The 16,851-nt window shown below is 38.0% G+C and overlaps 1 protein-coding gene across 1 annotated transcript in view; it reads right to left on the bottom strand.

The window, feature by feature from the left end:
- GPC3 (glypican 3) overlaps positions 1-16,851 on the bottom strand; it is a 435,634-nt gene that overhangs the window by 210,777 nt on the left and 208,006 nt on the right. Inside the window, exon 3 of the mRNA XM_060087058.1 lies at positions 5,492-6,186. Coding sequence (XP_059943041.1) covers positions 5,492-6,186 — 695 coding nt within the window. The remainder of the gene's footprint in view (positions 1-5,491; positions 6,187-16,851) is intronic.

Genomic DNA, 16,851 nt, shown 5'->3' with positions numbered 1-16,851 from the left:
AGATAATGAAATTATGGGAGAGGAAGCACTAATGCCGAGAAGTTCTGAGATGAATCAATAAAGAACACGAGTACAAATGGAAACATAAAAGTGCAAACAGCCACGCGAGGATATGTGAGTAATTACTTTGGGGGGGATCGTAAAGAAAGTAAAGGAAATCACAGAAAGTTTTGGGAAACTTTCTGGAATAGCAATAAACATCCAATATGCTGATTATTACTCATTTTATCAATGGATCTGAAATGTACAATGGCTATGCATATAATCCACATATAGGGATATAGTAATTACAATCAAAGTGGTTTCAGAATAAGAACAATTGCATTGTAAAAAGAAGGTTGTAGCATTCAACAATTTGTGTGGTGTAATGACAATGTTGAAAGTATATGTATTGAAAACTGTACATATTTGTATTTGCCTCAAGGTATAAGATATGGAATTCAATAACATGCTGATAAATTTAACAATGATACCCCCAGATACTACCCATATGATACCCAAATACTATTTTTTAAAAATAAATTTTATTTATTTATTTATTTATTTTTTGGCTGTGTTGGGTCTTCTTTGCTGCGCACGGGCTTTCTCTAGTTGCAGCAAGAGGGGGCTACTCTTTGTTGCAACGCGTGGGCTTCTCATTGTGGTGGCTTCTCTTGTTGCGGAGCATGGGTTCTAGGCATGCTGGCTTCAGTAGTTGTGGTGTGCGGGCTCAGTAGTTGTGGCACATGGGCTTAGTTGCTCAGTGGCATTTGGGATCTTCCCGGACCAGGGCTCAAACCCGTGTCCCCTGCCTTGGCAGGTGGATTCTTAACCACTGAGCCACCAGGGAAGTCCCCCAAATACTATTAAAGACCTACTCAGTACTCACTTGGGGCCATGATGCTTAACCTAGTTCACAAATGTAGATGAAGAATCAAGATGGATCTATTTACAGTCCCATAATTAATACTTTCTTGAACTTTTCAGTAAAATTTTTCTTTCTTTCCCTTACTCTCCTCTCTCTCTCTCTCACACACACACACACACACACACATTCACACATTTTCACATACTTGCTATTTTTATTCACGCCTTTAAATTAAAATAACATTAAACATCTTGGCACTTAAAAACAAGTTTAAGAAAATCTCATTATCTATTTGGCACTTAGAAAACTGCTGTAGAAAGAGTACTGCACTGGGGCTTAGTGAGTACCCGCCATGTGCCTCGAACTCTGCCAGGTACTTTGAACCTATCATTTCAGTGAATCCCCATATATCAACCCCATTTGACAGATGAAGAGTCCACGGTCACAGCTTTGCCATTAACTGTCATTCACTGCCAACCTCTGGGCCTTACCTTGTCTACTAAACAAGGTGGCTGGAGTTGCTTCCAAGGAAGTATCAGAATCAAATGGAGTACTTTTTAAGTGACAAATTCTCTGGCCTCTCCACAGACCTACGGTATCAGAATCCTCGGGGGGAGGTGGGGAGGCTCCAGGAATCTATTTAACAAGTTCCCTAGATGACTGTGGTGATGAGCCAAGCATGAGAACTACATGCTTACCACCTACAGGAGCACTGTCAGCAACAGCGCCCTAACATTTGCTTGCATGCCTTCACTTGGTAGTCTGAAGAACTGAAGACCACCTTATGGAAAACGAAAACACTAACAGGCCATAATTATAAAAAATTAACAGTGCCCCATTCATTTATATAAGACCAAAATGTCCTTTATGATCTGGGGTAGATGGTGGCCACCAAAACAGCTGAGCAAAGTCCCTGCATGGCAGACCTCATGGCATGGCTTATAGCTAGCTAAAAAGGCTGTCCCAAACAGAGCTCTGGAAGAGCCTATTTTCGAAGAGGTCTCTCGCCACAGCTTAACCTCAAGCAGGACTAACTGGCAGGCTCTTAAACTTTATCACAACAGGAAGGCGAAGGTGCTACAGCAGAATCTCATTAATGCTTTAGTTTTCAATCAGCTTTGGCTTTGGGGCATTCTGTGGTTTTGTTAGCAGGAATAGAGTTCTGCAGTCCACCCAGCCCTCACTTCCCCTCCGCCCCCATAGATGGCCCAGCCCCCTTCTGGCCCATACAGAGTATAGCTGGATCACACCTGGCCAATGATTGCCCACCCACACCATTTGGTATATATTACTTAGAGCTGGCGATCATAAAACAGTAACAAGGCAGATTTTACATATGGTTTCTGTTCTAGTTTAGGCGTTCCCCGGGGAAGGCAGGCTTCACCGCTTTCATCACCAGCTGGGAGCTGGGAGCAGTCAGGCCCTTAATGGCCAAAACAGAAAGGCACTGCATCACTGAGCGCCTCTTGACAGCCAAGGCCTTTCTTCCTGAATGATAATGACATGAAATGTACTCCCTCTGTGGGCGTGCGTGTGCACACACACAAACGGGCACATGCGCACCTAAAACATAGCATGTTTGGCATCCCAAAATAGCTATTCAATTTAAGTTCATGATGTCTTTGCAAAATCCTTATGGAGCTTTTAGAGTGAAAGTCTGGGAGGGGGCGTGGTGGAAAGCGTGCTAGATTGTAGCAGCAGAAGACCCTGGACTCTACTTCCGGCTCTTCCACTAATTTTATAACTTTGGGCAAGACTTCCTGAACTTTTACTTCATTTGTAAATCAGTGGGACTAGACTAATTTCTTACGGCCTTTCTAACATTCACATTATAGTGAGATGTTCACTGTGGTGAAATTTATTCAGTTACACGTCTGTCTGTCAATGAAGCTAAACTGACTTTTTAAAGACTTAAGAACTATGTCTTGGGTAACTGAGTACCCGGTACCTGGCAAAGAGCCACGAACAGAGCAGATGCTTAATAAATGTTTACTAAACAAACCTTCATGTCTAGAGCCTGATCAAACTAGTGGACTTAATCCCCTACCAGCTCCCCACCCTATTTTTCTGTGTTTAAAAGCATTAGAGGAGAATACATGTTTTCAAGACGTTGCTGTCAAGTGACCAATATCAGAGGCAAACTTTCAACACTCCCATACCCTGTCTTTAATGGTATCTCCTTATTTTTCCTCTTATTGAAGACATTTCCACACCCCTGGCACTCTTGCTTTGTGTCTGACACATAGTGGGCCCTCAATCAATTTCAGGTGAATGAACATACGAATGCACTGACTTTTCTTTTTTCTAGTTCTGTGAGATTTACTTTTGTATAAGGCCCTAGAATCTGGCCTTCAATTAGAAAGCAATCAAAGGAATAATTAGCCACTGAAGAACACTATCGTTAGGACATTTCTGTTCATTTTACTATAAAATATTTTCTCAGCAAATGTGTTTCAAACGGCTAACATTGTGAATGGGGCAATTAGAGCAGTTCCATAAGTAGCCATCCTGTGGGCTGCATCATTTTTGTCCTCCTTTCTAGTTTAATTCACCAAAGAAACCAGTTACCCCTATCATTCTGTACTTCCAGAGTTTAAAGACAGGGCTAAATGGCCCATTCTGCTGTCCACATTCTGGGTAAGCAATGGCTCGGAGTACACAGTAGTTGCACTATATAGAAGATAAGAGCACAAATCGAGCAAGGCAACAAGCCAGGGTTGGAATCCCAGTTCCCCCACCTCTATTTAACTACCTTTGACATTTGGGCAAGATATTTAAGCCCTCTAAGCTTCATTTACTCCTGTGTAAAATGGGGATAATACTATATTAGGACATATCCCATGGATTACTAAGAAATAATATTACATAAACTGGCCAGCAGAGCACCTCAAATGTGGTAGGAGCTCAACAAGGGTAGTGTATTATACTATTATGCCACGTCCTTCTACAAAGCTGGCAACATTCAGGAATCAGTCACCATCACCTTAGTGAGATCTGGCTGGTAGCTCTTGGCTGTATGTTCTGCTCTGTATTGAAAAGTGTGTGCATCCTGTGGTTCTGAATGTGTGCACCCTAGCTTAGCAGGTACAATGTAACTAACATTGTCTGACTGAAACCAATCAAGCTTCTGCCTCACAAAACTGTCCCACCCCCATCACAAATCCTATCAGCCTTACGCTGGTATAAATCAAGGCTGCAAAAACAACTGTTGGAAAACATGAATGTTTTGCCTCACCTGTGTTCTTGTGTAGGTTTAGTTAGTGGGGTCCAGCTGGGTCTCCTATGTTTAAAGTCACTACTCAAAATGCAACTCAAAACTACAACAAGGTAGCACCTCACACCAGTCAGAATGACCATCCATTAAAAACTCTACAAATAACAAATGCTAAAGAGAGTGTGGAGAAGAGGTAACCCCCCTACACTGTTGTTGGGAATGTAAGTTGGTGCAGCCACTATGGAACAGTATGGAGGTTCCTTAAAAAAGCTAAAAATAGAGCTACCATATGACCCAGCAATCTCAATCCTGGGCATACATCCGGAAAAAACTATAATTCAAAAAGATACATGCACCCCTATGTTCATGGCAGCACTATTTATAATAAGCAAGACATGGAAACAACCTAAATGTCCATCAGCAGATGAATGGATAAAGAAGATGTGGTATATACATACAATGGAATATTACTCAGCCAAAAAGAAGAATGAAATAATGCAATTTGCGGCAACATGGATGGACCTAGAGATTATCATACTAGTTAAGTCAGAGAAAGACAAATACCATATGATATCACTTATATGTGGAACCTAAAATATGACACAAATGAACTTATTTACAAAACAGAAACAGACTCACAGACATACAGAACAGACCTGTGGTTGCCAAGGGGGTGTGGGGGGGGGAGGGATGGATTGGGAGTTTGGAATTAGCAGATGCAAACTATTATACATATGTACAGCTGAATCACTTTGCTGTATACCAGAAACTAACACAACATTGTAAATCAACTGTACTTCGATAAAATAAATTTAAAAAATAAAGTCACTACTCAAAATAGTAATGTGATATATATGATTAAGAGCACAAGAGTGAAATCAGAATCAAAGAAAGTGGTGATAACCTAATTAAAGGGAGACCTGATCAACTTCTGAATCATGACTTGGTCAAGTTACAGTTTCACTGAGCTTCAGTTTCCTCATTTACAAAATGGAGATAACAGTTCCTACCTCACAGGGTTGTCATGAAGGTTGTGATAACTAACAACAGTGGTAATAATAGCTAATAATTGCTGAAGAATTACCATGTACCAGGCACATGCTAAGTGCTTTAACACATGTTATTCCCTATGAAGAAGATATTCTTTTTAGCCCTATTTTATGAATCAGCAATATGAGACTCATACAGATAAAATTATTCACCCAAGGTCCCACAGCAAGAAAGTGGGTGAAGCTAAAATTCAAAGCCAGGCATTAGGACTCCATAGCCTGTGGACTTCACATGCTGCCTAGCTTTGTGAGGTTATTCAGTCCCTCTATCATCCCTGCCCACTTTTTTTCTCACTTCTCTCCATCAGCACCTGCTACAGGCCAGGCTGCCCTACTCCCAGTAGAATCCAATTCCTCTGAAAACTGTAGAATGGTACTCACAGTGGTGGTCAGTTTTCCTCCATTCTTCTGGACATGCTGGATGGAATCGTGGATCGTAGAAAAGAGACCAAGCAGTACATTCTCCATGTCATAGATTCTGTACATGCCATTCACCAGTTCTTCGAGAGACAGAATGTATTCTCTCCAGTACTTGTCAATCTCCACCACACCTGCCATACAGCCTTGCATAACCACATTGCAGTAGCCACCACACGGCTTAACCATCATCAGTCCCTGGCAGTAAGAGCAGTACCACATTCTGGTGAGCATTCGGCCACAGTCCTTACTGAACTTCAGGTGATCAGTTGTGTTGATCACTTCAATTCCGAGATTCAGGGCCTGGAGGAAGATCCTAGTGACTTGCAGTGACTTGGAAACCTGGGTCATAATAAGTTTGGGGAAATTCCCAAATACTTTCAGGTCACGCCTTGCCCCTCGGAGGCATTCATTGATGTCTAAGGTGGACTCCAGCAGGCCTGGGTTCATTAGCTGGGTATAGATGACTGGAAACAGGCTGTCAAACAATTCATTGACCATGTCATCCACGTTGATGTCAGAACCCAGGATATAGAGAGATACATCAGTGAAAAATTCACCCACAAACTCAAAAGCTTGTGGGGTCAGGCTCGGATAGTTGTTCTTGAACATGGCATTGGTGTAGTTCTTGGCATGGCGAACAACGATTTCAAAGGCCTCTGTAAAATAAGAGATAAAGAAATGCCCACAAATTAAAGCATGAAAATCCAGTGTGTAATTGAATTTGAGATTTCTCTATTGCTGTAGTGATTAAGGTCCCATTTGCCTTAAATAACTGACTCATGTTTACTTCTGGCATTGCCTCTACTCCTGCAGCTGTTTGTTCCTATAAACCAATTCTCCTTTCTGAACATGAAGTCCAAACCCCGATGTGCACATAGATTCTTAAGCACACAAATTATATTTCAAATGACAAAAGCCAGGATTCAGTTAACATTCTGGCCTCTCATAAAAATATTGATTAAAAATTGGCTAAATGAGAAGTTCTTTCTCTTTCTCACATTGAGTTATTCAGTTAAAAAGAAATTGTATTTCAAGACATTTCATTTTGGGCTTCCCTGGTGGCGCAGCGGTTGAGAGTCCGCCTACCGATGCAGGGGACACGGGTTCGTGCCCCGGTCCGGGAAGCTCCCACATGCCACGGAGTGGCTGGGCCCGTGAGCCATGGCCGCTGAGCCTGCGCGTCTGGAGCCTGTGCTCCGCAACAAGAGAGGCCACGATAGTGAGAGGCCCGCACATCGCAAAAAAAAAAAAAAAAAAAAAGTGAGCTCTTGGTTGTACCACCACCATCTGCCCCAGATCCCTCACAAGGTAGAACACACTTGCTAGATTCTTCCCTTGGGTTTCTGACATGCCCAGGAATGTTGAGCAGATGTCAGAGCATTTCTACTGGGTTTCCAAGCCCACTTGAGAAAGTTAATCTTCATTTTCATCAATTGCTAAATGTTCATTTGTTACATTTATTTTGTTTAGAACGTTAAGCAATTCTTAGAAAGTTTATCTATCTTATAACAGTCTCTTCCTAACGCCACATGCTACTTTATTTTCAATCCTTGAATCTAAAGATTGAATGAAGCCAAGAGATCGTCTAACCCAATACAAAGGACCAGTCAATTAATTCTTTAAAATCATCAGAAATTTGGAGATTAAAAACTATTCATTCATTTTAATTTCAGCTACCAATCATTTATTATATACTAGACCCTGTACTGAGTACTAGGGGGTATATAAGTGCTAGGTAGATGGAGATAAATAATACACCTTCCTTGTCTTAAAAGTACTCCCAAGCTATATGGTTTAGCATTTACAAAGCATTTCCAAGTATATTACGAGATCTACTTTTTACAACAATCTTCTGAATTCGGTATTGCAATCCACATTTTATAGGTGATGAAACTGAGGCTCAGCAGAATTTAAGCACTGTCCCAGGGTCACACAATCGCGAAGCAGAAGTAGTCAACTCAGACTAGTGTCTCCCGGCAATGGTTTCACTCTAGTTGCCCTCAGCCCTATAGCTAACACACACATCCTCAAAAATCTTTGAAACTCAAGTTCATTTTTAGGCTCATTATTTTCCCATTGGCTTCTCCTCTCCAAATGGAAATGTACTGGAAGAAATTGCAGCCCAAAGACCAACAAAGCAGAGTTATACTTTCACCTTTGTCTTGGGACAGCACGAATTCAGAGAAGAAAAGACTGCTGCTGAGATACTACCCTGTGGATCTCAGTCATCTAAGGTACCTTACAATTAATTCTCTACAAGTCAAATTTCATCTCTAGCACAGTGCATTTGTTCTCTAATGTGCAAGATATACGACAGTGAAATTCCACAGACTGTACTGCCATAACATTTTTCTTAAGTTTCTGTTACTAGCACTGCTGGATCGATAGAAAAAGAAAATTACAAAAGATCATGAATGCTTCTCCAGAAAGAATAACAACAACACATATTGCAGAGGGAAAGGGCTAGGGGTTCATATGCTCACATGTGCTTCCTGCTCCAACTTTCACAGCTCAGAATCCACTTAGCACATCTCTGGGTTTTGCCCAACCCCCTTACTTCTGTATCATGGGACAACAGACCAAACCATAACCGCTCAAGCAAAGGCTCCTTGGGGATTTATAGGAACCAACACTAGGTGAAAAGTGATGCTCAGCTTGAGGTTGGCAACTTGAGGTTTCATGAAATGAAGCCAAGGGCTAGAATGGGCCAGGAAGTTCAGTCGATTGATTTTTTTTTTTTTTTGGTCAGATAATAATGTACGCTTAAGCTAGGGGAGGTTTTCCTCTGTCTCTTTCCTGGGAAAAAGTCAAGCATTATATCCAGGAAAAGTCGGAACAATGTAAAATCAGAGGTGTTACGAAAAATTTGGCACCAAACAGAAAATAGTCTATTTTTAACAATATATAGAAAGATATATGATACAGATAAATAGATCTAATAAATTAATACACATCCAAATATAGCAAGGTTTCTAGATTTATTGTTGCCCCCATCACTATTCTGGTCACCCCTATTTGGACACACTCTACTGTTATCAACTTCCTTCTTAAATTATGGCGCTCAAAAAGGGACACAACTCTCCAATATGGTTTGATATGTAAAGTGTGCGATCAGGCTATCACCTCTCTTTAAATGGTTCAGTAAGTTCTCCCCCATCCCAACCCAGGACATATATCCTATAACCGTAGAAAAATGAGTATCCTTGGTACTTGGTGCTGATGTTTCTTTACCCAGACCTAGACATAAAAAAATGTGTTTTCATGGGCCTTTTCAGTAAAAGACTGGATTTTTTTAAAAAAGGAGAGTCTACTTGTAGTTGGAAGACAGGAATAAATGAACTATTGAGTTCCCTTCAAGCCCTTAAGAATAAAACAGTCCTGATAAAGGCAGGTTACTTTTTTCAAGGCAGTTTTTCCAGCATGTGAGAATGGCAAATACTTTATAAGAACTTTTTAAATTCCTAGGATAAATGCCACACAATGGGTTGGACTCCAGTCTTTGTTTTCAAGCACAGGTACCTTAATGGAAGAAGAAAACTGACATTTATGTGATACCTGCAAAGTATACGCCAGGATCTGTAATGAACTTGCTCACATATGTCCTCTCATTTAAATTTAACATTAACATATGTATTTGGAATTATTTTTATTTGGTGAGGAAACTGAGGCTCAGACAGGTTAAGTGACTCGTACAAGATAATATCTCTAGTTAAATGCCACAGCCTGAATTTAAGTGTAGGTCACTCTAACACCAATACCCTTGCTAATTCCACAACATGCTCCATCCTTGAAAACTGGACATTGGGAGACTTCTGGTCTTGGCTACATGTAAAGAGCTTGGAAATTATCATTCCCATTCTCAACAACAAGATAATAGCTGAACCAACTGAAAATCAATGATTCTTCTTAGACCCATCAGAGAGTTAAGGTCACAGGGCAAACTGCTACCCTGAAATCTGGAAAGAGAGGCAATTACAGAGAATCACAGCTGAGATCTGCTGGATCTCAGACACCTGCAGCTGACACCACTGAAGCTATAAACTAGTCGAAACTCTTAAATGGTAATTCTGACAAACTGATAGAGGCTGAATGTGAACTATCCTGAGAGTTGAAAATTCCTGGGTCCTCAGTTTTATGGGTCCCCCACATTCCCATGGGATTTACCTCAAGAAAACACACAAAGTTCTCATGGTTAAGATCTAAGAAAAATCTCCTTGTTTTTTTTCTGGCAGGGATAGGGGGAAAGTAATAATTTAGAAATACACCATGAGCATTCTCCATAACAGATGCCTGTTCTCCAACAGACACAACTTTACCAAAGCCTAATATACCTAGAAGAGGGGCAATTAGACAACTCCAGTCCCTCCTAGCCTTCCTGTAACACCTAAAGGGAAAGAAAAAAAGGCCGAGAAAAACTTATGAGGGTTACAGCTCATGGACTTAAGTCTACTAACAGACTGATTAATCGTAATATTATAGGCCACTTTCACTCCCCCCCATACCCTTCCACCAGAAAGACACAGATCCTATTTAAGAAGGAGTTCTTAGAGAAACCCACCAAAAAGAGGTGAGAAAAAATAAACAAAGACACTAGAGGAAACTAAAGCCTCTAGCATCTATAGATACAGCAAACAATAAATAGCCTAACTCCTAGTCACATTAACATAAAACTTCACACTAAACGTCTAATTACCTCAGCTCCTATTACCCAATATATCATATTCTGCTTTTAACAAACAATTACAAGCCATGAAAAAAGGCAAGAAAACAGTCTGAAGAGACAAAGCAATTATCATAAACACACTCAGATATGGCACAGATTTTGGAAATATCAGACAGGGAATTTAAAATAACTATTATTAATATGTAAAGGACTGTAATGGAATAAGTGGACAATATACAAGAACATATGTATAATGTAAATACAGAGATAGAAATGCTAAGAAATATCAAAAGGAAATGCTAGCAATCAAAAATACAAACAGAAATGAAGTATGCTTTTCATGGGCTTATCAGCACACTTGAAACAAACAAGGTAAGAACCAGTGATCTTAAAGAAATGTCAGTAGAAACTTCTCAAACCACAATAGGGAGATTAAAAAAAAAAGAACAGGGCTTCCCTGGTGGCGCAGTGGTTGAGAGTCCACCTGCCGATGCAGGGGACATGGGTTCGTGCCCCGGTCCGGGAAGATCCCACATGCTGTGGAGCGCCTAGGCCCGTGAGCCATGGCAGCTGAGCCTGCGTGTCCGAAGCCTGTGCTCCGCAATGGGAGAGGCCACAACAGTGAGCGGCCCGCGTACCACAAAAAAAAAAAAAAAAAAAAAAAAGAACAAACAAAACACAGAAAATAATATCCAAGAACTGTGGGACAAATTCAAAAGGTGTATAATATGTGTAATTGCAATTCCAGAAAGAGAAGAGAGAGAGAAGAGAGAAAAAGAAATATTTGAGAGAATTATGCCCAAAATTTCACAAAATTCATGATAGATAACATCCACAGGTCCAAGAAGCTCAGAGAATAACAAGCAGGTTGAATACCAAAATACCTACTCTTAGGCATATCATATTCAAACTGTAGAAAACCAAAGACAAAGAGAAAATCTTCTAAGAAGCTAGAAGAAGAAACAAACCATCTTATCTGTAGAGGAACAAGGATAAGAATTACATTGAACGTCTCATCAGAAATCATGCAAGGAAGAAGAGAGTAAATGAAATATTTTGCATTGAAAGAAAAAAAGAAGACCTAGAATTCTATTTCCAGCAAAATTATCATCAAAAAGGAAAAGAGAAAGTCTTTCTCAGACAAACAAGAATGGAAGAAATGTCACCAGTAGACCTGGTTTTCAAAAAAAAAAAATGTTAAAATATGTTTTTTAGGAAAAGTATATAAGCCAGAAAATCAGATCTACATGAAGAAAATAAGAGCATCAGAGAAGGAATATATAAAGGGAAAATAAAACCTTTTCTTTTTTAAAAAAATGATTTAATATATAACTTTGTTCAAAGTAATAACAGCAATAATGTGTTGGTGATTATAGCATATGGATAAGTAAAATGAAAATTATAAGGTAACTGAACTACCAGTGAAACAATCTAGTGTAATTTGAATTTCAAAAAGAAGCATATGCTAAGAGGAATTGAATCATACATAAATGTTCAGTTAAAGCCACAGAAGACAGGAAAAGAGAAGAAGATTAAAAGTAACCAAAACAAAGAATATGTGCAATAAAGAGAAAGCAGTTATAAACATTATGGATATTAATCCAATTACATCACTAATCACTTTAAATGTGAATAGTTTAACTACACAAAGTAAAAGATAGAGACTATCAGAGTAAATATAAAAATAAGACCCAACTATAGACTGTCTACAGGTAGCACATCTTAAATATAAAGATACAGGTAAAGGGATGAAGAAAGACTTATCATGCTAACACTAAGTAGAAAAAAAAACTGGAATAGCCAAATTAATTTCAGACTAAGCACACTTTGGAAGAAGGAATATTATCAGGAATAAAAAAAAAGGGTGTTACAAAATGTTGAAGGGGTCAATTCTCCAAAAAGACATAATCCTTATATGTACAAACCCACAATTATAGTTGGAGACATCAACACCCCTCTATCAGTAACTAATAAATCCACCAGGCAGAAAGTTAGCAAGGGCATAGTTGAACCAAATAGCATCATCAATCAACTAGACCTAATTGACATGTATAGGATAATTCATCTATCAACAGCAGAATGTACATTCTTCTCAAGCTCACTTGGAACATTCACCAAGATAGACCATATACTTGGCCATAAAATACACCTTAACAAATTTAAAAGCACAGAAATCATACAAAGAATGTTCTTAGACCACAATGAATTTAAATTGCAAGTCAATAACAGAAAGATAACAAGACAATATCCAATCATTTGCAAATTAAACAACACATTTCTACACAACGCATGGGACAAAAAAGAAGTCTTAAGAGAAATTTTAAAATATTTTTAACTAAATGAAAATGACCATACAACTTACTGAAATTGGTGTGATGTAGCAAAAGCAGTGCTTAGAGGGAAATTTGTACCACGGAATGCTTACATTAGAAAAGGAAAAAAGATCTCAAATCAATAATTTAAGATTTCACCAAATGAAACTAGAGAATTAACTGCAATATAAACCTAAAGCAAGCAGAAGAAAAAAATAATAAAAAATTAGAGCAGAATTCAGTGGAATTGAAAACAAAAATCAACAGAGAAATCCAATGAAACAAAAAAAGCTATTTCTTTGAAAAGATAAATAAAATTTAAAAATACCTAGCCAGGCTAATCAAGAAAAAAAAAGATAAGACACAATTTAGTAATATGAGAAATGAAAGAGGGGTCATTATTAATGATCATATGGATATTAAAGGGATAATACATGGATATTATGAACAACTATATGCCCCAAAACTTGATTAAATTGATAAAATGCACCACCAATTCCTTAAAAGACAAAAACTATCAAAACTTACACAATGACAAACAGGTAATATGAATTATCCTGTATTTATCAAAGAAACTGAATGATTAATTAATAAACTTCCAAAAGGAATGCAGGTCCAGATGGTTTCACAGGTGAATTCTTTCAAACATTTAAGGAAGAAAGAAGACCAATTCTCTACAATCTCTTCCAGAAAATAGAAGCAGAGAGAACATTTCCTAACTCATTCTATGAGGCCATCATTACCCTAATACCAAAACCAGATAAAGGCATTACAAGAAAGGAAAGCTACAGACCAAGATCTCTCATGAATATAAATGCAAAAATCCACAACAATATATTAGTGAATCAAATACAACAATGTATAAAAAGACTCATACACCATGACCCAGTGGGTTTTATTCCAGATATGCAAGTCTGGTTCAACCTTCATAAATCAGGTAATGTAATCCATCATATTAATGGGCTATAAAGAAGAAAAATCAAATGATCATATCGATAGGTACAGAAAAAGCATTTGCCAAAACCCAACACCATTCATGATAAAAACTCTCAGCAAACTAGGAATAGGGGGGAACTTTCTCCACTTGATAAAGTATATCCACAAGAAACTTACAGCTAATATCATACTTAATGGTGAGAAACTAGAGGCTTGCTCCTTAACCCAAGATTGGGGAACAAGGCCAGGATGTCCCTCTCAGCACTTCTTTTTAACATTGTACTTAAAGTCCTACCTAATGCAATAAGACAAGATAAGGAAATGAAAGGTACACAGATTGGGAAGGAAAAAATAAACCGCCTTTGTTCACAAATGACATGATTGCCTATATAGTTTGTTACAAAGAATTGATATAAAACTCTCCTTGAACTAATAAGCACATATAGCAAGGTTGCAGAATACAAAGTTAATATACAAATTCTATACACCATCAATGATTAACTGATATTTCAAATTGAAAACACAATACCATTTACATTAGCACCCCCAAAATGGAATGCTTAGGTATAATTCTAATGAAATATATATAAGAATAAATGGAGAAATATTCCATGTTCACGAATAGAAAGGCTCAATATTATTAAGAATTCTTCCAAACATGATGTATGCGTTCAGTGGAATCCAAATAAAAATCCCTGCAAGTTATTTTGTGGATAACAATACTAAAGTTTATATGGAAAGGCAAAAGACCCAGAATAGACATCACAACACTGAAGAATAACAAAATCAGAGGACTGGGACACCCAGGTTCAAGAATTCCTACAAGATAATGGCTATAATTACCTGTGCTATACAGTATATCCTTGTTGTTTATCTATTTTATACATAGTAGTTTATATTATGTTATTATAATATAAATAACTTATAATGGAGTATGATCTGCAAAAAATACTGAATCGCTATGCTCTACACCTGAAACTAATACAATATTTAAATTTTAAAAAGAAGAACTATTAGACAATCAATAAATTGTTAATTATTGTTTTCTCAAAGTGACTGTACCTACAATCAGATGTATAAAAAACACTGAGGCCAACATAAACTTTCAAAGAGGGAAAATAAATTCCTATAAAGTTACAGTAATCAAGACAGCATAATGGGACTTCCCTGGTGGCGCAGTGGTTAAGAATCCACCTGCCAATGCAGGGGACATGGGTTTGAGCCCTGGTCCGGGAAGATCCCACATGCTGTGGACCAACTAAGCCTGTGCACCACAACTACTGAGCCTGTGCTCTGGAGCCCGCAAGCCACAATTACTGAGCCCACGTGCCACAACTACTGAAACCTGCACGCCTACAGCCTCTGCTCCACAACAAAGAGAAGCCACTGCAATGAGAAGCCCGCACCCCACAACAAAGAGTAGCCCCCACTCGCCTCAACTAGAGAAAGCCCGCATGCAGCAGCAAAGACCCAGTGCAGCCAAAAATAAAATTAATTAATTAATTATTTTAAAAAATTTTAAATAAAAAGAGCAGAAAACTGTAAAAAAAAGACAGCATAGTATTAGCAAAAGAATAAAGAAATAGATCAATGGAACAGAATATGGAGCCTAGGAATAGGTTGACAGAAAGGAGAAAGCCAACTCAATGGAAAAAGTATAGTTTTCTCAACAAATAGCTCAGAAACAACTGGACACTCATATGCAAAGAAATAAATCGATACAGACCTTACACCTTTTATAAAAATAACTCAAAATGGATTGTAGACCTAAATATAAAATGCAAAACTATAAAACTTCTAGATGATAACATGGGAGAAGATCTTGATTACTTTGAGTTTAGCAATAAGGTTTTAGATACAACATCAAAAGTACAATCCATGAAATAAACAATTGATAAGTTGGACTTTATTAAAATTTAGAACATCTGTTTTGTTAAGAGAATGAAGAGACAAACATCTGCTAGGAGAATGGAAAAACAAGTCACAAACTGTGAGAAAATATTTGCAAAACATATCTGATAAAGGACTTGTATCTGAAATATATAAAGAACTGTTACAATTCAACAATAAGAAAACAAACAATTCAGTTAAAAATGGACAAAAGATCTGAACAGACATCTCACCAATGAAGATATGTAGATGGCAAATAAGCATAAGGAAATATGCTCAATATCTTCTGTCATTAGGGAATTGCAAATTAAACCAACAATGAGATACCAACCACTACACAGCTATTAGAATGGCTAAAATTCATAACATTCACAATACCAAATGCTGACAACGATGCAGCACAACACTGCTGGTGAGAATGCAAAGTAGTACAGCCACTTTAGAAGACAGTTTGGCAGTTTCTTACAAGTATAATTGTGATCCAGGAATTGTGCTCCTAGATATTTACCCAACTGAGTTGAAAACTTAAGTTCACACAAAAAGCTACACATGAATGTTTATAGAACCTTTATTTATAATAATCAACTAGAAGCAAGCAAGATATCCTTCAAAGGATAAGCAGTGGTATATCCATACAATGGAATACTATTTAGCAATAAAAAGAAATAAGCCATCAAGCCACAAAGGGACTTGGAAGAACCTTAGATGTCTATTGCTAAGTAAAAGAAGCCAGTCTTAAAAGGCTGTATACTATATGATTCCAACTCTTTGACATTCTGAAAAAGGCAAAACTATTGAGACACTAGGGAGATCAGTGGTGACCAGGGATTTGGGGGCAGGGGGGGAGAGGGGAGGGGAAAGGGTGAATAGGTGAAGCACGGATATTTTTAGGGTGGTAAAACAGTTCTGCTGCATGATATTCTAATGGAGGATACAAGACATAATGCATTTGTTAAAACCCACAGAACTGTGCGACACAGAGTAAATTTTAATGTAAACTATGGACTTCAGTTAATAATAATGTATCAATACTGGTTCATTAATTCCAAGAAATGTACCACACTAATGCTAATAATGTTAATAATAGAGGAAACTGTGTGCAGGGGAACGGGAGCAAATAGGACCTCTGTATTATCTGCTTGATTTTTGTTTAAATGTAAAACTGTTCTAAAATGAAGTCTCTTCATTGTTTTTAAATGAGAAAAATTGGACCTTGGAAATTAGTCCTTGATGGAACTAGTGACCACAACCACTGAAAAGTGTTAACTCACTCCCTCTGCTCAATCTGCTTTGACATTTCTTTCATGAGTTAGGGAGTTTTAGCATACAAATAGACACCATATAGCATCAATGTAATTTTAATTGGAAAAACCACTGGAAGAAGTTAATGGACCAAAACACCCAAATAGGTAACACACTTCAATGTTATTTTTGAATACTGAACAATTTTTAAAAAAATAAACCACATAAAAATGCAAGTTTAGGTGGTAAGAAAAGCTCTCACATTTTTCACAGTAGTT

The sequence above is a fragment of the Mesoplodon densirostris genome, chromosome X (genome assembly GCF_025265405.1).
Source record: "Mesoplodon densirostris isolate mMesDen1 chromosome X, mMesDen1 primary haplotype, whole genome shotgun sequence".
NCBI lineage: Eukaryota > Metazoa > Chordata > Mammalia > Artiodactyla > Ziphiidae > Mesoplodon > Mesoplodon densirostris.
This window is presented reverse-complemented; position numbering and strand designations above follow the sequence as displayed.